The 24135-nt window shown below is 56.7% G+C and overlaps 1 protein-coding gene across 1 annotated transcript in view; it reads right to left on the bottom strand.

Annotated features, from left to right (window-relative positions):
- Window positions 1-405: 405 nt before the first annotated feature.
- The window catches only part of DECR1 (2,4-dienoyl-CoA reductase 1), a 541630-nt gene continuing 517900 nt past the window's right edge, over window positions 406-24135 (bottom strand). The window contains exons 8-10 of the mRNA XM_069621325.1: window positions 1091-1237; window positions 763-825; window positions 406-655 (exon numbers count right to left, since the gene is read on the bottom strand). Of these exons, the coding sequence (XP_069477426.1) occupies window positions 596-655; window positions 763-825; window positions 1091-1237 (270 nt within the window). The 3' untranslated portion in view covers window positions 406-595. The remainder of the gene's footprint in view (window positions 656-762; window positions 826-1090; window positions 1238-24135) is intronic.

Raw genomic sequence — 24135 nt, 5'->3', positions numbered from 1 at the left:
ACCTGACACTGTTCGAGCTGCTACCGTTAGCAGCTCACACCCTCCCCTCAGGGTATAGCCTGGGCTAGCAAAAAACGTGAAGGAGGTATACCTTTTGGGATGTGCCTGTTCACCATTATGATTGTGATCAGCGCAGGGTTAGAAGTAGCATGAGGCTGAATAGGCAGTTTGGCCACTACTCATCCCTCTACCTCTAAAGAGTAGAAGTCATTTTGCCACACTCCGCTATAAATATTTATTTTCCAGTAGCTACATTGATCGTTTCAAGTAGGTGGGAACAAATATGTGAATATTTTTTACAGAGTGCCACGAAAACAAATCAAGGTAAGTGTGCCTCATAGGTTATTTTTAAATATTTCTTTCTACAACCCACGCATCTTGGATAAGAACAAATTGGTAGGGGAATACAGATTAAACAGACACATTTATTTGTATTATGTTCTACTAAAACATTTCATGTTTAATCAACTAACGTGTCATTAATGTGTAAATGAGATTATGGTGCGATAAAGAACAGATTAATGCAGATGGAGATTAATGTGCTGGTAATTAGGCACTTCATATTAATTACAAACATAGGGTGCCGTTATGGGTTTTAGGAGCCTTTGGTTTTCCGGATCATCGATTCCATCACATCCCACTGTTCCTTAGATACCTACAAAGGACAAGGACAGGGACAGGCCCGTTATTGCAATTTGGATAATATTAAGTCTGATAAATGCTGGTACATGTTCAGTAAATAAACAAAATTAAAAAAGTCACCTCTCTCAGGTCGTTGAATTCCCCGGATATAGTAACGTATTCGCCGCCGTCCATTCGAACAATCTGGGAAAATAAATGTGCACATGAACAATGAGAAGTGACTTTAATCAAACCACCTTAATGTTAATAACGCAAGAGCTTTCTGTCCAAGCACGTGCTTTTCCAATCACCATTAGTTTTATTTTTAAAAACGTGTTCTGCTACAAACTAATGAGTATTTAAAAAGATACACGTTAATTAAAATGTTCTAACGCCTTCCCCTGACACGAGTATAAAACCATTGTTTTTATTATGATCTTCTGTAAAAAAAATAACTATTACAACTTACAGCCCCGGACACCCAGTTTGCATAATCACTGCACAGGAAAGAGGCAAGATTGGCAAGTTCTTCGGCTGTTCCAAAACGTCCACAGGGAATTCTCCTCCTCATAGTTTCCTCGTGTTCGCCGGTTGGATCAAGACGACTGAAAGCACCCTAGATATTAGGAAAATAAAGCGTCTGAGAAACCTCACATGGAGCACATTTCACTTTCAACCACCCGATTTACATTAACAACTTGGACACTTATCACCACATGTAAGACATTACTAGTCATGGCAGGGATTCACACTGCAGGACCACTTCTGCACATGTGCCATGGCACAGGGACGTGAATCCCTTTGGGATAGCATCCCATGTAGAACCCACAATTGAGGGAGCTATTACAGTACAAATAAATCGGCTTTCAGGGGGGCTTGAAAGATGTACACCACTCCTGGCATCTCACATCAGCATGCTTTGCCTCCCGGGGACCAAAAGGGATATTACAACAGTGGGGGATGAGGTTAGAGGTAACACCAATACTGTGGCGTTAAGCCCCCATTCTAAGGGCTGTAACAGGGGTTAATGGCCTGTCCGATCAATTCAACAGCCTCAACGAAACGAGTCATTAATGAGGGCTCCTTGGCCATTACCCCTATTCGAGCACTTAGAACGGGCCTTAAGGCCATTAGCACTCCAGGCTACAAATTACAACAGTTAAACAGTTTAGTATTTCATAAGTTGTTGGTCAATTAGTCATTGACAGTTCTGCAGTTTTTAGTCTGGTAATTTTTAATTAGTTCCTTCCTCATTAGGAGCTCGTTCTTAGTGGAGACTAAAAACAATGACTACTTGACCAACAACTTATGAAAATAACCACAGAGTTTTCCACGACCTCAGGGACTCTGAGATTAGTAGGACTATGCCTTTAAATAATTTATTTGTAGAAAATCCACCACCAAGCGTTTCCACTCAGCATTAGAGAAGTTTTTTTTAAAACCTATATTTGAATAGGCTTCACTTGATGCAACAAATGTATCTGTGATAATATGCTGTTAATGGAAAATGGGCAATTATTAAGAGAACACAAAAATACATGACAAGCACTAGAAATACTAGAAATACTAAATTGTTTAACTGTTGTAATTGTGCCTTGAGAAAGCGAAGGAATGGTGAAACGTATGCACGCAAAGGTCTCTACAAACCCCACACTTTTATAAATGATTTACATCATTGGATCTTTCGGCTGCGTATCACCAGATACCGTTCACAGAGGATAGTCGAGTGCCAATGTTGTTTTTCAAACTGTTTGGACTTTTTCAGTACCGCAGGATGCCGTTTGGATTGGCATCAGCGGCAGCAGTCTTTCAAAAGGTGCAGAGGCTTATACTTCAAGTAGTTCAAGGTATATTAGTATATCCAGATGACATGTTAATATATGCAAAGGACACAGTGTAACACAATAAACGACTGCATGAAGTGTTGAGGGCGAAAGAGTTTGAAGACATTTGGCATGTGATTAGCAGTGCAGGGTAAAGACATGATGAAGGCCACCAAGGAAGCACCTGTTCCAAAAAATAAGGATCAAGTGCGGGTCTTCTTAGGGATGGCAGAATTCTACAGTATGTTCACAAAGACCTTTGTAGAGACAAGTCAACCAATCAGGAAGCTGCTCAAAAAAAGGAGTGGTGTTTGAAAGGCATGAGGAATGCCAGAAACCAGTGCAAGAGATAAAAGGTTGAATTTGTAAGGCACAACATTTTGGAGGATTAAATGTAGACAAAGAATCAGTGATTACAGTTGATGCCAGTGTAAAGGGATTGGGGACAGTATGGTCTCAAGGAAGAGGGGAAAGGTAAGAGTAATATGCCATGCATCCAGAGCGGTGACAGATTGTGAAAGCAGATATTCGGAAATTGAAAGAGAATGGTTGGCGTGTGTTTGGGGAATAGAATATTTTAGGACAATTTAGAGGCAGCAATTCATTTTGCAGACCATACATACATCGTTAGTAGAAGTGCTGACAGTGAAAGGAATGAGAGTGACTCCAAGATTTGCTGGATTATATATGTGTGTGCAGGAATACAATTTCACAGTCGAGTATGTACCTGGGGAGCAAAACAAAATTGAGGACTATTTCTCGAGATCACCAGTGGAAGCATTTGGTACTAAGAAGGATGGGATGGGACAAGGAGAGGGGGAGGAAGAAATGGGTGCATGTTTAGATGATGTGTTTGTTGATCAACATGCACTTCTAAGGAAGGGGGAATGGAAAGAAGGCATGGTTTCAGATAATTTATTGATGGAGGTTATTACATGGACAGAGCAGGGGTGGCCTTCAAAGAAAGGTAAAAAGGGAGCACAAGGCATTCTGGGAAGTGAGGAAACAATTGCCCGTGGCAGAAAGGTTGCTTCTTAGAGGACAAGTGATAGTAGCTCTGGAGTGTGTCAAGGAAAGGTTAGTTGATAGAGCTCATGAGGGCCCTCCTGGAATAACTGACACAAACTGTAAATTAAAGAAAAAGGAATTGGGGGCTTGGAATAGATGTGATGGTAGCGAAGAAGGTGAGGTAATGTTGGCCGTGTCAGAACTCTGATAAGAGTATGAAGGTACATGAACAAGAACTGTTACCTATTTTGCCCTCAGAAGGTGCATGGATGCGTATTGGGATTGACATATTGGGACTGTATCATAATCTTGGTAGTGAAATTAAGTTTATGATAGTGATGATGGATTTTCTTTCCAAAGGATCAGAGATTTTCAGGGTAATTCATAGAATTTCGCAGAAAAGTGTCGCAAGCAGCTGGCGCAGAGTGTCCGCGTGCTATTGTCTGCGCCAGGCGCGTGCGCTAAAACCGATTTCCGCGCACAGCGTATTCATGGATTTTAGGCTCCCAAACCAGCCGTGGCGCAGAGTATCGCAGCGACCCTGCAGCAGCGCCAGTAACGCCCCCAAGAACGCCCTCGCGCAAGGAAAAGCATTCAAAATCGCTAAATCATCGCAAAGGGCTGCGCTAACCCTGGACCAGTTTACAGGGCTGCCAAACAAGGAACGCAAAGCGGGTAACGTTTATATCAGGGGTACGCGGGAAGTTTTACACGCGATTAGCCAGGGTACGTGTATTACAGGGGTACGCGGGAAGTTTTACACGCGATTAGCCAGGGTACGTGTATTACAGGGGTACGTGGGAAGTTTTACACGCGATTAGCCAGGGTACGTGTATTACAGGGGTACGCGGGAATTATCACACGCGATTTGGCTGGGTACGTGTATTACAGGGGTGCGCGGGAATTATCACACACGATTTGGCTGGGTACGTGTATTACAGGGGTGCGTGGGAAGTTACACACGGGATTAGGCTGGGTGGGTCCTCACAGGTGTTCCCTGTACACCCCCCACGGCCCCTGCAGGCAGCCCACAAAACAGGGGACTACCCTGCACACCTGCTCATGTCCCCCAGCACCCCCAACCCCCAGCACTGTGGGCCACCGTCCACCAGGCCCCCACTCATGTCCCCTTGCACCCCCAGCACTGTGGGCCACCCTCCACCAGGCCCCCACTCATGTCCCCTTGCACCCCCACCCCCAGCCTCCACCAGGCCCCCACTCATGTCCCCTATCACCCCCACCCCCCAGCAGTGCAGGGGCAGCCTCCACCAGGCCCCCACTCATGTCCCCTATCAACCCCACCCCCCAGCCACCATGGGCAGCCTCCACCAGGCTCCCACCCATGTCTCCCACCCCCACGCCCCCCCAGCACTGAGGGGCACACTCCAGCAGGCCCCCACTAATGTCTACCACCACCCCCAACCCCCAGCAGTGCAGGGGCAGCCTCCACCAGGCACCCACTCATGTCCCCCATCACCCCCAACCCCCAGCAGTGCAGGGGCAGCCTCCACCAGGCCCCCACTCATGTCTCCCACCACCCCCACCCCCCAGCCACCATGGGCAGCCTCCACCAGGGCCCCACCCATGTCTACCACCACCCCCACCCCCCAGCAGTGCAGGGGCAGCCTCCACCAGGCCCCCACTCATGTATCCCACCACCCCCACCCCCCAGCCACCATGGGCAGCCTCCACCAGGGCCCCACCCATGTCTACCACCACCCCCACCCCCCAGCAGTGCAGGGGCAGCATCCACCAGGCCCCCACACATGTCCCCTATCACCCCCACCCTCCAGCCACCATGGGCAGCCTCCACCAGGCCCCCACTCATGTCTCACCCCCCACCCCCCCCAGCACTGAGGGGCACCCTCCACCAGGCCCCCACTCATGTCTCCCACCCCCCACCCCCGCCCAGCACTGAGGGGCACCCTCTACCAGGCCCCCACTCATGTCTCCTACCACCCCCCCCAGCCACCATGGGCAGCCTCCACCATGCTCCCACCCATGTCTACCACCACCCCCACCCCCCAGCAGTGCAGGGGCAGCCTCCACCAGGCCCCCACTCATGTCTCCCACCCCCCCAGCATTGAGGGGCACCCTCCACCAGGCCCCCACTCATGTCCCCTATTACCCCCACCCCCAGCCACCAGGGGCAGCCTCCACCAGGCACCCACTCATGTCCCCTTGCACCCCCAGCCCCCAGCACTGTGGGCCACCCTCCACCAGGCCCCCACTCATGTCCCCTTGCACCCCCACCCCCCAGCAGTCATGGGGCACCCTCCACCAGGCCCCCACTCATGTCTCCCACCACCCCCACCCCCCAGCCACCATGGGCAGCCTCCACCAGGCTCCCACCCATGTCTACCACCACCCCCACCCCCCAGCAGTGCAGGGGCAGCCTCCACCAGGCCCCCACTCATGTCCCCTATCACCCCCACCCCCCAGCAGTGCGGGGGCAGCCTCCACCAGGCCCCCACTCATGTCCCCTATCACCCCCACTCCCCAGCCACCATGGGCAGCCTCCACCAGGCTCCCACCCATGTCTACCACCACCCCCACCCCCCAGCAGTGCAGGGGCAGCCTCCACCAGGCCCCCACTCATGTCCCCTATCACCCCCACCCCCCAGCCACCATGGGCAGCCGCCACCAGGCTCCCACCCATGTCTACCACCACCCCCACCCCCCAGCAGTGCAGGGGCAGCCTCCACCATGCCCCCACTCATGTCCCCTATCACCCCCACCCTCCAGCCACCATGGGCAGCCTCCACCAGGCCCCCACTCATGTCTCCCACCACCCCCACCCCCAGCAGTGCAGGGGCAGCCTCCACCAGGCCCCCACTCATGTCCTCTATCACCCCCACCCCCTAGGGGCAGCCTCCACCAGGCACCCACTCATGTCCCCTATCACCCCCACCCCCCAGCAGTGCAGGGGCAGCCTCCACCAGGCCCCCACACATGTCCCCCTGCCCACAGGCCCCGACAATCCTCAAGCATGGGCCTCATGGCCAGCCACCACAGCCCAAAGACACAACCAAGTATTACATGCGCCCATGATACTACTCCAATGGAAACAATGTAAATGAACACATGTGTCTCACACACACACAATGGTTGCAAGTGAACCTGAAAACCCATATCATGACATGCATGAAAACAATGAGATTAAACCACACATTGAAGAATGAAAAAATCAAAATAATGTATTAAAAACAACAGTAATGGCAATCAAAGTTAAACAAAATACAAAAGTAAAAAAAAAAGAAAATTAAGCTGGCTGTCCCTTTTCAAATTAAAATCAATAAATGATAATCCAAAAAAATGTCTTCCAAAGTTCCAGTCCATAAAAAGTAAATGAAGGGAAAAAAGAAATAGAAAACCATTGCTCCATGGAAAAAAATATTCATAGTAAAAAAAATATCCAAATGCAAAGTCCAACTATGTACAAAGTTCAGGGTCCTTCATCCCAACAGACGAAATGAAACCTACATAAAAACCTATCTAAAATGGAACTATATACAAAAGGTGGAACAGTGTCCGTCGACTCCAAATAAAAATAAACAATAAAGGAAACCTATCACTAAATAACTATATACAATGGCGGCGGGCCAGTCCAGCGGCTCACTCAGTGGTGTTCCGGGCCAGGGCATCATCGAACTCCTCGTCTATGTCCCGGAGGCGGTCCTGTTCCATGGCCCCGAGGGTCCGCAGGGATGCCGACATGTTCACCTCCAACTCCCTGCGGATTGCCTCGAGGCACTCAGCCCGCCTCAGGGCCCTCCGCATGGAGTTCTCCGCCCTGACCATCGTGAGCCGCGCCTCTTCCGCCCGCCGCCGCTCCGCATCTATGGCGTGGCCCAACCGCTGCCACACGGAAGACACTTCCGGTCCAGGGTCCACCTGCCCTCCGGCCGATGCCTGCCCCTCCGATGTTGAAGGCCACGAGCTATCGTGGCTCCCACCTACAGCCTCCTGCAGCTGCTGCTGTCCATGTGCCCTGTCCGATGGTGCCTGCACATCCTCCTCCAGCTGGGGTGCAGTCGTTGATGTGGCCACCCCTGCTGGACGTCCGACTCCCGACTGTGGCAGGGATCTGTTGTCCACCAGCCTGGCCGCACGGTCAGAGGCAGCTCCACAGGGCACCCAGGTGACACATGGGTGGGAAGATGGCATGGAGGACGACTGGGGCCTAGGGGGTTCTGTGGAGGAGGGGGTCGGAACAAGGTCCAGGAAACGGAGGAATCCAGCCCTGGTGAGCTGTCCCAGTGGGTCAACGCGGTCAACGAGCCATGCGAGAAGACGTGCAGACTCATCATGAAAAGACTGCAGGTCAGCTCGCATGGCCCGTTGACGCAACGCCACCCCACCCTGGACAAGCTCAACCTGGTGCAGGATAGCCACACCCGCAGGGAGAGGAAGGCCAGGTGTTGTAAGCCAATCACCTCCCTGAGAACGGGTCTGGAGGTAGGCCTCCCCGCTGGTGCAAGATGATGCAGTGACAGGAGCAGGGACAGGATTGCACACAGGTACCTCCGCGGCGGCCTGTGCTGCCTCCTGTCCCTGATCCTGCACTGCACCACTAGCACCAGTGGAATCCCCACCTCCAGACCCCGCCTCTGTCGCTTGCACGGCCTCCTCCTCCTCCAAACCCCCCACCAACTTGGATGACTCCGTGCCATCTTCCTCCGTTGGGCCCTGTGGGGTCCCAGCTGCCCCTTCTGCTGCCGAGGAGTCCAACTCCCACCTCTGCCTCTTGGACCTCCCCTCGGCAGCTGCGGCCTGGGACACGGCACCGGACTCCTCACTCCCCGACGAGATCAGAACCTGGGAGGGGATCCGGGCCTTGCGTCTCCGGCTGGTGGTGCGACCCCTGCCGCTGTGCTCCACAGCACCTTCTCCGCCCTCTTCATCAGTTGACGCTGCAGACAGGGAGAAAGAAAACACAGGCATCAGGGCACTGTACAATGGACTCATACACACATGACAGTTATCCATGAGTGGCATTGGTAAACCTCAGACATGGCATCACAATCCCCAACACACGTCATTTCAACTTGCACACATGAGCCATACCACAGCCATATTGCAACAGCCAGCACCATCCATTCACATACAACAGCATGAGCAGCCAAAGGTCATCCACACATCACATGCAACATAGGGAGTACACTACACATGCACACACACCACCAAACTTGCATGCATGTGTACACCTCCGCCAACTGTCGCAGTGTTCCGATCGACATCCATGTCACACCTGACAATCATTCCTCCACATCCTGTGCCATGCAAGCCCACACACACAAGCACCATCCATGTGTCACACATGAGACCCCTCGCATGTGTCACCCTCACGGCCCTGTACACCCCCCCTACTTGCCCACATAAAAATACATGTTCAACCTGCACACTCCTGGCACACCACCACACGCACAGTTTACAATCAGTATGCATGTACACTTACCGCTCGACTCCAGACGGGTCTGCCTCTCAAGGACCTGGACGTGGAGCGCTGGGAATATGCGTTCCAGGACCCTCATCTGATCTTCCGACAAGTGGCCCCGGCGCCCCTTAGCATCCGCTGCCTTCAGGAGGCGCTGGGCCTTGTTGAGGGTCCTGGACCTGAAGTCCTCCCAGCGCTTCCTGACACGTTCGTAGTCGCGGACTGCCACCTCCTCCGCGTTGATGGCAGTCACGATGTCCATCCAGATCCGAGTCCGTCCTTCCTTGTCGGCGCGCAACCTTCCGAAGAGGGCATCATACTGCCCCAGGACATGCTCCACCAGGACACCAACTTCGGTGGCAGTGAAGCTGGTGCCCCTCTGCCTCCTTGGCCGGGGGTTGCCACTGGTGCCAGATGTTGCAGTGCCCGACATGGCAACCCCAGAGGCAGGAGTGGGTGGGCAACTGGGTCCTGGGGCTGGGCTGTGGGGCGATGGAAAAGCAATCGGGAGTCTTCTGTTCCAGCAGGGGTGGTCACAGCAACAGCACCCCTGGCTGATGTGCAGGCAGCAAATGGCAGGGCACGTGGGCAGCAGGCAGCAGCAGATGGAAGGTGGGAGCGTGCTCAGGGCTCTGGGGGGCAGTAATTCGGCCTTCTGGGCAGGAGCGTGGTCTTCCGTGTGTGAACGCGTGGACAGCTTGATACGGAGTGATTTTGCACGTGAAAATCCAGCACGTCTGCGTGTAATTCGAGGAAAGGCCCTTAGCGCGTAAGCGCGTCAGCACACGTCTGTACATTCATTGGCCCAAAGGCCACCAGCGTATGTGCGTCTATGAAGTCACGTGCACGTTGAATATGGCACACGTTTGAAATGTTGCGTGTTAAAAAAATGAAAGACACGTCCGAGTGTCAAAGCGTGTAATTGGTGGAAATGGCCTTAGCGCGTACACGCGGAAGTGACAAAGCGTGTAATTGGTGGAAATGGCCTTAGCGCGTACACGCGGAAGTGACAAAGCGTGTAATTGGTGGAAATGGCCCTAGCGCGTACACGCGGAAGTGACGCTGGACGTGTGGGCCTGCATAAAAGGTACGTGTAAAACACCATTTCCTTGTACGTGCTTTTCGTGGAGAGCGAGTGGGTGAAATCTGTACTTCTTGTCCTTTCACACGCGATTTACTTCACGGCGTTTCAAGTTCGTACTCCCTGTTACCTCTGACAGCTTTTTCTCTTTTTTCCCTTTTTCTGGTTTCCCTGGGCCTGTTCCCTCAAACAGTGTTCCCTTCTACTGTTGTCCTGTCTCCTCAGACAGCGTACAATTCTTCTTTTGGCGGGGGTGTTGCCAACGCGCACACGCGCTTCTTTTTCACGCTCTTTTTCCTGGCAGACGGTGAGTCACGCACGTATCTAACATCTGTGCTTGCCCCGTGTGTAGCCTACCCCTTCAGAGGTCATTCTAGGCTGCGTGTGACACGCATACGTTCATTCTTGTGTTACTGGGTGCCACAGCGTAGTGCAGGTTTATTTTTCCGCACACGTGGTCTAGGAGGGGTTGCGTGCACGTTATCTCCCTTTTTTGGGCTTCCTGTGCGTTGCGTGACCCGTCATCTTTCCCCAGGGGTCACATTCAGCCTTGCTAGAGCACTAGGGTACGATTACCATCTGGTACCCAACCCCTTTGACCCCCAATTGCCCAGGACAATAGTTTACAGCCACTCCCATACGCACATTAACATCAGTGCCATGGTTGGGAGGCGAGGAATCAGTAAGGGTGGCAAAGGTGGACGAGCCACAAGGGGTGGCCGTGGTGGATCCGGTAGGGGACGTGGTCGTTACTTGCAGGGTGACCCTGTCCCCCCATGTGTGGAGGACCAGTCAAGGGCACCCATAATCCCCCCCCGCCCCCCTGGTTGAGGGTGATGTGGCTGACACCATCCATGCTCAGCCCTTGTTGGACCAGCCCATTGTGGCACCAGACCTGGCTGACTCCATGGCTGACTTCCAGGTCAGCAGGCCTATGACACGTGCGCTGGTGCACGTTGATGTCATCAGGCCACGTGGATCAGGGGCAGCAAGGTCATCTGCTGCCCCAAGTAGGCAGGGTGGAGAGGCTGCAGGGGCAGCTGCGGCTCCATCCACCCCAGCTCTCACACACCCAGCCAGGACAGTGTCGGTCCTAGTCCATCCTGCTGACATTCCCCTTGACACCATTACACTTGAGCCAATGCCTGCACCAACTCCCATGCTGAGTGTGCAATCCCACAACCCTGATACAGAGTCCACCAGGGCTCCTGCCCCTAGTGTCCAGAGCGGCGTAGGACACTCAGGATCCCCACCACCTTTCAAGCAGAAGAGGAAGAGTGCTCGTCCGGCACAGGCTGATGCCCCAGACACGGCTACACAGTCCGGCCCGTCGAGGAAGCCCAGCTTCACGGATGCCAAACTGAATGCCCTTGTCGAGTATGTGTCCGCACATGATAACGAAATGGTCATTGTTGCAGGATCCAAGACCACAACGCCAGGCACACTGGCAGACCGTTGCGGACATCGTAAGTGCCCTTGGAATCGTGAGGCGCACAGCCAATGATTGCTATAATCGCTGGAATGACCTAAAGCGCAGGGCAAAGAATAAGCTGGCCTCAAGTCATGACGCAACTTTAGTGACTGGAGGTGGGTCTCCAGTAGAAGACATGGAACTCACTCCACATGAGTCAGTCGCTGGGACCTACGTCACGGAGGATCAGATCCAAGGCGTGGGAGATCTGCCAGATTATGAGGCATTGTCCGGTGAGTGCACATGCATGTGTGTGTCATCCATGTGCATGGTGTGTGTGTGAGGGCTTCTGTTTGTGTGCCAGGTGAGGGTGTTGGCGCCTGAGTTGTTTGGGTCACCCATGTGCTTCATCCAATACATTCTGCGCAGCAGCATTTGGCCATAGCAGTATCCCTTCTGCCAACAGTAGACATCTAGCCCAACAGCACGCCAGTTGCCCTTGAAGTGTCACCTTGCCACAACATTGTTGCTTATTTTTCTCTGTTCATTCAGGCAGATTGTTTGCATTCCACCACTTTTACCAGGCATTTCTCAGTCCTCTAGTCACATGTCTGACATGGCTATGGTAAAGTGGAGTGACTTTGTTACCTGGATATCATTTGTTTAGACATGTCCCTGTGCAATCGGACCATTTTGGACTGGCAGCTCCAGGTGAAAAATCAGACCTGTTTGAATTAGAAAAGCTATTACATGAGGGAACTGGACTGAATGAATAAGTGCTGCCCTCCTCTACATCTTCATTTAATAGCAATGGTACATGCCATCTGTGTGATGGCATGTGTATTTCACCTGGCAATCACAGGCCAATGTGTGATGCCACTGCTAGGCAGCATGCAGCAAATGTGTTCATCTTCCATCTTGGTGTCATCAATGTGTGCCATTTGCCTCCCCTTCATACGCAGTGAGGGTGCATGCATGGGAGGTTTTTAGTCATGTGGGACATGTGTCAATCAAGTACTGGTTCTGTTGCTTCTCAGCCCTAATTGTGTGCCATAGTGCTAATGCCTGTTTCCATTTCTTTTCTTTCATGTCTTTGCAGGGGATGACACACTTGATACAGCTGGGGTTGTGGAGATGGTGCAGACCCAGGAGGGGTCTCAGGCCCGACCGACCAACAGTGAGGGACGTGGTGTGGTGGTGGGTGAAAACCCACAACTGCTGCAGGTCGTGCTCTCAAGGGGTGTCTCTGGGTGCACCTCCCCCGAGCTGTATTCAGGGGTCGATTCGGATGATGAGACCTATGTGGCATCGCAGGTGAGTGTTCCTGGGAGGGATTCTCTTCTGTCCGACCCACCTGCACCAGGGGTAGTACCCTCAATGGGGATGTCAGTGTTGGCAGGTCCGCCTTTGGTGGTTACGGATGCAGGGTCACACTCCGCAACATCTGATCCTGTTCCTGGGCCAGCAGATCAGAGGGGGAATGCAGTCCTTCAGCCTCAGGCAGTGCCGGCACAGCAAGGCGCAGTTCGCCTTGCCCCAGACAGGTGTGGTGCCCGCCGACGTGGTGGCCGTACGCCACCTGGCAATACCGCATGGGAGTAATCCATATACGGTATGGCTACCCAACAGGCAGCATCATCAGAGATGATGGCTCAGGCCATGGATAGGGTGGCCACTTCCATTGTCCCCCCAGAAAGGCTGATGGAGCGACTGCAGCAGGCAACAGACTCCATCTGCCAGTCACACAGGGAGGACATGTTGGCGTCCAACAGGGACAGGCGGGCGGCACTGGCGACTCTGCAGGATGCCCTTTCCATAGAGTCCCAGGGCCACAGGGAAGCCCTGAGGGTGGAACTCAGTCAGATCAGGACAACCCTTGTTGAGCTTGAGGCTTCAACACACAGAAGGACAGAAGAGCAGCTGGAGCGTCTCACACGTACGCTCTCAGCTGAGATGCAGGCAACTCGGGCGGAGGTCCGGTCATTCCGTGAGTTGTTGCATGGGGACCTCCGCACGATTATCCTCCAGAACCAGACCTTCCACACTCGCATGCTTGCTGCCATGGAGGAGCAGACTAGGGCTTTGCGTGGGCTGCCTCCCATAGTGCCACCACCTCCTGATGCAGCTGCAGAGTCTGAGGAGAGCTACCACAGTGATTCTCTCACAATAGGGTAGCCGTGTCGGCCACGAGCCCATGGAGGTGTTTTTTTTTCCCAGAATCCACACAGGTGGGTTCTGGTGTGCATCCTGACCTCGGACCTCCTGGGTGGCCTCCCCCACCTCCCCTGGCCCATTCATGGCCATTTTTGATTATTTTTTTTTCTTTATATATTTTTTTTACAGTGTGTTGCCTTGTGTGGCTCCCGTGGGCATCCGCTGTATTGTGGCTGGGCACGTGGAGGCTTGTCCTGATTTTGGGTTAGATGCTTGGGTTTGTGAGACACACACCCCTCCTGCTTCCTGTTTCCATGGGCTTGCAAAGGGTGTCCCCAAGTGACATTGACTTACACGGTGACGTTGGACTCCCACTACATGTGTGGGTAGTCTAGTCAATACTGTGTATACATTCCTAGTGCATATTGCTGTTGTGTTGTACACTGCATGTTGCATAGATGTGTAACTCATCATCCATGTCTACCTCCTAATTTGCAGGTCCTTTCCTCATGTATACACAAGGCCCTCTACTTTGGAGATGGAGTCCATGTTGGCAGCAGTGCACCTACAACTCTACATGGCGGCAACACTGTACAGTTGGAAGTGGTGGGAGTGCAGGCATTTCCAGGTGGTGAGACTACTCATTTCTTACATTCGTAATGTCATGTTGATGGTAGTTTTGAGGGTCAGTAGCTGATAAGTGTTATTGCTAAATACCTGCTCAAGTGTGTTGTTGGTCCTGCATTACTGTGAGCATTTCAGGTGTCGCGAGTTTCAATTAGGGACACTGTACTTTGTGACACTTGTGTAATGTTGTGGGGATTACTTTGTTTGCCCTCACATAGCATGACATGGCATGGTGTGTCGTGTGGCGGTGCTGGGGATTGGTTGGGTGACATGGCACTGTCCTCATGTTGCATTTTGCAAGTGGGTATTCATTTTAGCTGCATGAATGTGTTTTTTCACGAAACTGCATTGGTGGTGTCTGTGTAGGTAGGGATGCACACATTGTAACACTTCCAGGTGAACAATCTCAGGCTGATATGGTTTTGACGGTTGATTCTCCAGACATTCAGGATCAGTGTCAGGTTGAGTCATCATTGATTGTCAGATGGTATGTGCCAGGGCAGTGTGCACTCCACAGGGGTGTGATTTCCATGTGAAGTAATTAGCCACTAGCTGTGTACGGGCTGCCTCCCCCGTGCCCTTTCCCCTCCCATGCGCAGCAGGCGTGCATGTGGTTGGGGATGTGGGGGCACCACCATGTCCACGGCCAGACCCCGGCATGTTGCAACGTTGTGCAGGACACATGCTGCCACTATGATCCTGCACACTACTGGGGGAGCGTATAACAGCTGCCCGCCAGAACGGTCAAGGGAGCGAAAGCGTGACTTAAGCACTCCGAATGTGCGCTCCACTATGCCCCGGGTTGCAATGTGGGCTGTGTTATATCTTACCTCGGGTGGCGTGGAGGGGTTCCGAATTGGCGTCATCATGTGGGGGCTGAGAGGGTAGGCACTGTCCCCTGTGGAGGTGGTGATGGGTATCATTGGTGGGGTTGTGACCTTGCTCAGTATCTGACATGCATGCATGTGCAGTGGCATTCATACTCACCAAGCAGCCATGTATCGCCATGCCGCCCAGCTTCTAGGGTGGACATTCGGTAAATGAAGCTGTCGTGGGTGGACCCGGGATAGTTGGCATATACTGAGGTGATGATTCCCTTGGCATTACATACTACCTGCACGTTGATGGAATGCCAGTGCATGCGGTTCCTATAGATGTGCTCAGATGCCCTGGGGGGACGTAGAGCCACATGGGTGCAGTCAATGGCACCTAGCACTTTGGGGAATCGTGCCACACCGTAAAAATCCAGGGCGGCAGCATGCCTTTCTGCAGGTGTTCTGGGCAGGTATATGTGCCTGCGGACTGATGGGCGTGCAGTGATGATGTTCAAGACCTGGTGTAGGCAGCGTGACTGCGTGGCCTGTGACACCCCACCCACTATGGCACTTGTCCGCTGAAATGATCCAGTGGCTAAGAAGTGCAGTACATTGAGGACCTTCTCCAGGGGGCTGGGTGCTTGGGAGCACAGGGTGGGTGATGTGAGGTCATCCTCCCACTCACTCACCAGGTCCAGTATTATGTGTGGTGGAAACCTGTACCTCCCATACACCTGGTCATCAGGCATCCCAAAAAGGCTGGTTCTGGGTGTGAAAATTCTGGCCCGGACTATCCTCCTCATCCTCCTTTGGTAGCCCACGGCCACTGCTGCTAGGAACGGTATATTCATCCTGGCGTCTGAGCTTGTTAGTTTTTTGCGCGCAATTTGATGCGTCGCGGGTCGACGTATGCCTGCTTCCTGCTGGCGTACGTGTTTCTTTGCGCGTGTTGTAGGCGAGCGTGTGAAACTTCCCGCGCACCCCTGAAATCCGCGTACCCAGGCCAATAGCGTGTGGAAATTCCCGCGCACCCCGGAATACACGTGCGCTGATGTACTCGCGTGTGTAAGTGCCCGCGCACCCCTGAAATACACGTACATAGGCCAATCGCGTGTACGCGCACTTTTGTCCAATTACACGCGATGACACTCTGACGTGCAGTCTTTCCAAGTGTGCTCCGTCATCACGTGCTATGAGGGAAACACCCGTGCGGGTCATGTCACAGACGCGCTTACGCGCTGAGGGCCTTTGGTCCAATAGAATCGCGTATGCGTGCTGACGCGCTTACCCGCTAAGGGCCTTTCCTCGAATTTCACGCTGACGTGCAGGATTTTCACATGCCAAATCACTCCGTATCAAGCTGGCCACGCGAAAACACACGGAAGACCATGCTCCTGCCCAGAAGGCCGAATTACTGCCTCCCAGTGCCCCGAGCAGCCTCCCACGTGCCATCTGCTGCTGCCTGCCTGCCTGCTGCCACCATGCCCTGCCATTTGGTGCCTGCACATCAGCCATCTGCAGGGGTCCAGTTGCTGTGTCCACCCCTGCTGGAACAGAAGACTCCCGACTAGGATTACATCCGCTCCACAGCCCAGCCCCAGGACCCAGTTGCCCACCCACTCCTGCCTCTGGGGTTGCCATGTCGGGCACTTCGGCATCTGGCCCCAGTGGCAACCCCAGGCCAGAGGGGCAGAGGGGCACCAGCTTCACTGCCACCGAAGTTGGTGTCCTGGTGGAGCATGTCCTGGGGCAGTATGATGCCCTCTTCGGATCGTCCCGCGCCAGCAAGGAAGGACGGGAGAGGATCTGGGCCGACTGTGTGGTTGCCATCAACGCGGAGGGGGTGGCAACCCGCAACGTCCAGAAGATCAAGAAGCGCTGGGAGGACTTGAGGTCCAGGACCCTCGTGAAGGCCCGGCGCCTCGTGGAGGGGGACCGGGGCCGCATGAGTTCCATCCAGATGAGGGTCCTGGAACGCGTACGCCCAGCGCTCCACGCCCAGATCCTTGAGAGGGAGACCCGTCTGGAGTTGAGTGGTAAGTGGCCAAGCATTGCTGTGTGAGACAGGGCATGTTGCGGTGTGCTGGTTGTCTGATACTTGCCTGTATGTGTGACATAGGCCATGTACGCATGTATGTGTGCAGGGACATCATGGTAATGCATGTGCGACCAGTGATGTGTGAACCACATGGTCGTTGCATGTGTTTAAATGCGACATGGGGAGCCCTATGCAGATTTTACACATGCAAGTCTCTGTTCCTGGACATGGGTGGGGGTGAGGGATGGGTGCTGATGCCAGGTACATATATGGTAGCCATGTCTGTGTGCCTGACCTGCGTGTCTGACTTGTGAATGCCATGGATGCATGACACATGTATGTGACAATGTACAGATTCACTGATGCAGCCTAGTTATCCTTGTATCCGCTGTGTTTGGGGTGTATGAGGCCAGATGGATGTGAGTGAGGTGAAGTGTGTCCATGTGATAGGCATGACCCATGATGCATGTGAGTTCCATATCATTGTATGTTTCAAGAGTCCATTGGACATGTATGGAAATGTCCATGGCATGCACCATGCCTGTTACTGTGTGTGTTTTGCCTGGACTGACCCATGTGTTGTGGAGGGACATGATGGAAGTGTACTTTGACAGTGGTACTCATCTGCTATTGCTTCCTGTCTAGGGGACCATTGTACAGTACCCTGATGCTTGTGTTCTATGTCTCCCACTACGCAGCGGATAGTGAAGAAGAGGGCGGAGACGGCGCTGTGGAGCAAGGCGGCGGGGATGCCCCCACGGCTGCAGCGGAAGGGGTGGGTGAGCCCCCACAGGGGCCTGCTACGGCGGAAGACGGTGAGGAGCCATCCAGGTTGGTGGTTTCCACAGAGGAGGAGGAGGCCGCCACTGAGGCGCACATGGGGCCTGGTGGGGGCATCCCTGCTGGTGCAAGTGGTGCAGTCCAGGGGCAGGGGGCAGCACAGGTCACCGTGGAGGGGCCTGTGCATGTCGCTGTCCCTGACCCTGTGAGTGCACCACCATGCACCAGCAGGGATGCCCCGTCGCAGGCCCGTCCGCAGGTAGAGGGGATGTCCATGTCACCTGACTCCCCTCCACCTGCGGACGAGGGGACCCGTGGCCGTATGGAGAAGGTCCTGATTGGGGTCGCGATGCGCGCGGGTGCAATTCGTGATGACGTGCTTGCTTCCCGGGAGGAGCGCGCACATCATCACGAAGAGCACCGTGCCGACGTGGCCCAATTGGGATCTTCCATGTTCGGGGGTTTCCTGCATGTGTCGGCCTCTGTGGAGGCTACACGCCGGTCGTTCTCCTTGCCGTCTTCCGGCCCAGATGCCACCAGGCTCGCTGTGGACCTGCCCTGACCAATGCAGCCAGCTCGGTGGGGATCCCATCCCTGCCACAGTCGGGAGTCGGAGGTCCAGCAGGGGTGGACACCACAGCAACTGTACCCCAGCAGATGGAGGATGTGCCGGCATCATCAGGCAGGGCACGTGCACGACGGCGTCGGTGGATTCCATCAGCCTGGATGCCGTCGTGCTGGCAGAGGCGGTTGCGTGGGAGGCAGCAGCAGAGTCAACGTGGGAGGCATCATGGCTCGGGGCCATCAACATCGGAGGGGGAGGCATCGGCCGGAGGGCAGGAGGACCCAGGACAGGAAGTGTCTTCCGTGTGGCTGCGGTTGGGCCAGCAGATAGGTGCGGAGCGGCGGCAGGCGGAAGAGGTGCGGCTCACGATGGTCAGGGCGGAGAACTCCATGCGGAGGGCCCTGAGGCGGGCCGAGTGCCTCGAGGCAATCCGCAGGGGGTTGGAGGAGGAGATGGCGTCGTCCCTGCTGACCCTCGGGGCCATGGAACAGGACCGCCTCGGGGACATCGAAGAGGAGTTTGATGATGCCCTGGCCCGGAACACCACGGAGTGAGCCGCTGGACTTGCCCGCCGCCTTTGTATATAGTTCTTTAGTTTTAGGTTTCCTTTGTTTCTTCTTATGATTTGGAGTCGACGGACACTGCTCCACTTTTTGTATATAGTTGCATTTTAGTTAGGGTTGTTTGTAGGTTTCCTTTGTTCAGTTGGGCTCATGGACCCTTGGATGTTTTGTACATAGTTCTTCATTGGATTGTTTTATTTTTTTAGTTTTTATTTATTCACCATGGAGCAAAGGTCTTTGCATTTATTTTTCTCTCTTGGATTGATTTTATTTTTAATGTGACTTTGGACAACATTTTTTTGAATTGGGATTTGTAGTTTTAATTTTTTTTAAGGACATGCAGCTTATCTTTTTATTATTGCCATTGTAGTTTGTTTCATTTCATTTATATTCAATTTTTTTTAATACAATTTTGTTTTCATACTTCACTGTGTGGTATCATCTCATTGGTTTCATGCATGCCATGTTGGGTGTTTTCCCATTCAATTGCAACCATTGTGTGTGGCGGACATGGGTTCATTTGCTTTATGAACATTGGGGGTGTAACATGTAAATTCCTTTTCCATGTGGGTGAATGGGTTACTTGGTAGGGCCTTTTGGCTGTGGAGGCTGACCATAATGCACATGATTGGGGATTGTGAGGACCTGGGTGCAGGGGGACATGAGTGGGGGCCTGGTGGAGGCTGCCCCTGCACTGCTGGGGGGTGGGAGTGCAGGGAGACATGAGTGGGGGCCTGGTGGAGGCTGCCCCTGCACTGCTGGGGGGTGGGGGTGATAGGGGACATGAGTGGGGGCCTGGTGGAGGCTGCCCCTGCACTGCTGGGGGTGGGGGTGATAGGGGACATGAGTGGGGGCCTGGTGGAGGCTGCCCATGGTGGCTGGGGGGTGGGGGTGATAGGGGACATGAGTGGGGGCCTGGTGGAGGGTGCCTCTCAGTGCTGGGGGGTGGGGGTGCAGGGAGACATGAGAGGGGCCTGGTGGCAGGTGCCCCACAGTGCTGGGGGTGCTGGGTGACATGAGTGGGGGCCTGGTGGAGGGTGCCCCACAGTGCTGGGGGGTGGGGGTGGTGGGAGACATGAGTAGGGGCCTGGTGGAGGCTGCCCCTGCACTGCTGGGGGGTGGGGGGGTGGGATACATGAGTGGGGGCCTGGTGGAGGCTGACCATGGTGGCTGGGGGGTGGGGGTAATAGGGGACATGAGTGGGGGCCTGGTGGAGGGTGCCCCTCAGTGCTGGGGGGTGGGGGTGCTGGGGGACATGAGTGGGGGCCTGGTGGAGGGTGCCCCTCAGTGCTGGGTGGGGGGTGGGAGACATGAGTGGGGGCCTGCTGGCAGGTGCCCCACAGTGCTGGGGGGTATAGGTGGTGGGAGACATGAGTGGGGGCCTGGTGGAGGCTGCCCATGGTGGCTGGGGGGTGGGGGTGATAGGGGACATGAGTGGGGGCCTGGTGGAGGGTGCCCTTCAGTGCTGGGGGGTGGGGGTGCAGGGAGACATGAGTGGGGGCCTGCTGGCAGTTGCCCCACAGTGCTGGGGGGGTGGGGGTGGTGGGAGACATGAGTGGGGGCCTGGTGGAGGCTGCCCATGGTGGCTGGGGGTGATAGGGGACATGAGTGGGGGCCTGGTGGCAGGTGCCCCACAGTGCTGGGGGGTGGGGGTGCTGGGGGACATGATTGGGGGCCTGGTGGAGGGTGACCCACAGTGCTGGGGGGTGGGGTGGTGGGAAACATGGGTGGGGCCCTGGTGGAGGCTGCCCATGGTGGCTGGGGGGTGGGGGTGGTGGTAGAAATGGGTGGGGGCCTGGTGGAGGCTGCCCCTGCACTGCTGGGGGGTGGGGATAATAGGGGACATGAGTGGGGGCCTGGTGGAGGGTGCCCCTCAGTGCTGGGGGGGGTGGTGGGTGGGAGACATGAGTGGAAGCCTGGTGGCAGGTGCCCCACAGTGCTGGAGGGGGTGCAGGGAGACATGAGTGGGGGCCGGGTGGAGGGTGCCCCACAGTGCTGGGGGGGTGCAGGGAGACATGAGTGGGGGCCTGGTGGAGGCTGCCCCTGCACTGCTGGGGGTGGGGGTGATAGGGGACATGAGTGGGGGCCTGGTGGAGGCTGCCCCTGGTGGCTGGGGGGTGGGGGTGATAGGGGACATGAGTGGGGGCCTGGTGGAGGCTGCACCTGCACTGCTGGGGGGTGGGGTGGGTGGGAGACATGAGTGGGGGCCTGGTGGAGGGTGCCCCTCAGTGCTGGGGCGGTGAAGGGTGGGAGACATGATTGGGGGCCTGGTGGAGGCTGCCCCTGCACTGCTGGGGGGGGTGGGAGACATGAGTGGGGGGCTGGTGGAGGGTGCCCATGGTGGCTGGGGGGGTGGGGGTGATAGGGGACATGAGTGGGGGCCTGGTGGAGGGTGCCCCTCAGTGCTGGGGTGTGGGGGTGCAGGGAGACATGAGTGGGGGCCTGGTGGAGGGTGCCCCTCAGTGCTGGGGGGTGGGGGTGCTGGGGGACATGAGTGGGGGCCTGGTGGCAGGTGCCCCACAGTGCTGGGGGGTGGGGGTGCTGTGGGACATGAGTGGGGGCCTGGAGGCAGGTGCCCCACAGTGCTGGGGGGTGGGGGTGCAGGGAGACATGAGTGGGGGCCTGGTGGAGGGTGCCCCTCAGTGCTGGGGGGTGAGGGTGCTGGGGGACATGAGTGGGGGCCTGGTGGCAGGTGCCCCACAGTGCTGGGGGGTGGGGGTGCTGGGGGACATGAGTGGGGGCCTGGTGGCAGGTACCCCACAGTGCTGGGGGGTGGGGGTGCTGGGGGACATGAGTGGGGGCCTGGTGGAGGGTGCCCCACAGTGCTGGGGGGTGGGGGTGGAAGGAGACATGAGTGGGGGCCTGGTGGAGGCTGCCCCTGCACTGCTGGGAGGTGGGGGTGGTGGTAGACATGGGTGGGGGCCTGGTGGAGGCTGCCCCTGCACTGCTGGGGTGTGGGGGTAATAGGGGACATGAGTGGGGGCCTGGTGGAGGGTGCCCCTCAGTGCTGGGGGGGAGACATGAGTGGGGGCCTGGTGGCAGGTGCCCCACAGTGCTGGGGGGTGGGGGTGCAGGGAGACATGAGTGGGGGCCTGGTGGAGGGTGCCCCTCATTGCTGGGGGGTGGGGTGCAGGGAGACATGAGTGGGGGCCTGGTGGAGGCTGCCCCTGCACTGCTGGGGGGTGGGGGTGATAGGGGACATGAGTGGGGGCCTGGTGGAGGCTGCCCCTGGTGGCTGGGGGGTGGGGGTTATAGGGAACATGAGTGGGGGCCTGGTGGAGGCTGCCCCTGCACTGCTGGGGGGTGGGGTGGGTGGGAGATATGAGTGGGGGCCTGGTGGCAGGGGCCCCACAGTGCTGGGGGGTGGGGGTGCTGGGGGACATGAGTGGGGGCCTGGTGGAGGGTGCCCCACAGTGCTGGGGGGTGGGTGTGGTGGGAGACATGAGTGGGGGCCTGGTGGAGGCTGCCCCTGCACTGCTGGGGGGTGGGGGTGGTGGTAGACATGGGTGGGGCCCTGGTGGAGGCTGCCCATGGTGGCTGGGGGGTGGGGGTGATAGGGAACATGAGTGGGGGCCTGGTGGAGGCTGCCCCTGCACTGCTGGGGGGTGGGGTGGGTGGGAGATATGAGTGGGGGCCTGGTGGAGGGTGCCCCTCAGTGCTGGGGGGGGTGGGGGGAGGGAGACATGAGTGGGGGCCTGGTGGAGGCTGCCCCTGCACTGCTGGGGGGTGGGGGTGGTGGGAGACATGAGTGGGGGCCTGGTGGAGGGTGCCCATGGTGGCTGGGGGGTGGGGTTGATAGGGGACATGAGTGGGGGCCTGGTGGAGGGTGCCCCTCAGTGCTGGGGGGTGGTGGTGCAGGGAGACATGAGTGGGGGCCTGGTGGAGGGTGCCCCTCAGTGCTGGGGGGTGGGGGTGCTGGGGGACATGAGTGGGGGCCTGGTGGCAGGTGCCCCACAGTGCTGGGGGGTGGGGGTGCTGGGGACATGAGTGGGGGCCTGGTGGCAGGTGCCCCACAGTGCTGGGGGGTGGGGGTGCAGGGAGACATGAGTGGGGGCCTGGTGGAGGGTGCCCTTCAGTGCTGGGGGGGTGGGGGGTTGGAGACATGAGTGGGGGCCTGGTGGTGCTTGCCCCTGCACTGCTGGGGGGTGGGGGTGGTGGGAGACATGAGTGGGGGCCTGGTGGAGGCTGCCCATGATGGCTGGGGGGTGGGGGTGCTGGGGGACATGAGTGGGGGCCTGGTGGAGGGTGCCCCACAGTGCTGGGGGGTGGGGGTGGTGGGAGACATGAGTGGGGGCCTGGTGGAGGCTGCCCCTGCACTGCTGGGGGTGGGGGTGGTGGTAGACATGGGTGGGGCCCTGGTGGAGGCTGCCCATGGTGGCTGGGGGGTGGGGGTGGTGGTAGACATGGGTGGGGGCCTGGTGGAGGCTGCCCCTGCACTGCTGGGGGGTGGGGGTAATAGGGGACATGAGTGGGGGCCTGGTGGCAGGTGCCCCACAGTGCTGGGGGGTGGGGGTGCAGGGAGACATGAGTGGGGGCCTGGTGGAGGGTGCCCCTCAGTGCTGGGGGGTGGGAGACATGAGTGGGGGCCTGGTGGAGGCTGCCCCTGCACTGCTGGGGGGTGGGGGTGGTGGGAGACATGAGTGGGGGCCTGGTGGAGGCTGCCCATGGTGGCTGGGGGGTGGGGGTGATAGGGGACATGAGTGGGGGCCTGGTGGAGGGTGCCTCTCAGTGCTGGGGGGTGGGGGTGCAGGGAGACATGAGTGCGGGCCTGGTGGCAGGTGCCCCACAGTGCTGGGGGGTAGGGGTGCTGGGAGACATGAGTGGGGGCCTGGTGGCAGGTGCCCCACAGTGCTGGGGGGTGGGGGTGCTGGGGGACATGAGTGGGGGCCTGGTGGAGGGTGCCCCACAGTGCTGGGGGGTGGGGGTGGTGGGAGACATGAGTGGGGGCCTGGTGGAGGCTGCCCCTGCACTGCTGGGGGGTGGGGGTGGTGGTAGACATGGGTGGGGCCCTGGTGGAGGCTGCCCATGGTGGCTGGGGGGTGGGGGTGGTGGTAGACATGGGTGGGGGCCTGGTGGAGGCTGCCCCTGCACTGCTGGGGGGTGGGGGTAATTGGGGACATGAGTGGGGGCCTGGTGGCAGGTGCCCCACAGTGCTGGGGGGTGGGGGTGCTGGGGGACATGAGTGGGGGCCTGGTGGCAGGTGCCCCACAGT

Source organism: Ambystoma mexicanum, chromosome 5q, assembly GCF_040938575.1.
Source record: "Ambystoma mexicanum isolate Mex_15411 chromosome 5q, UKY_AmexF1_1, whole genome shotgun sequence".
NCBI lineage: Eukaryota > Metazoa > Chordata > Amphibia > Caudata > Ambystomatidae > Ambystoma > Ambystoma mexicanum.
Note: the sequence above shows the minus strand (reverse complement) of the source record. Positions and strands in the feature narration are given on the sequence as shown.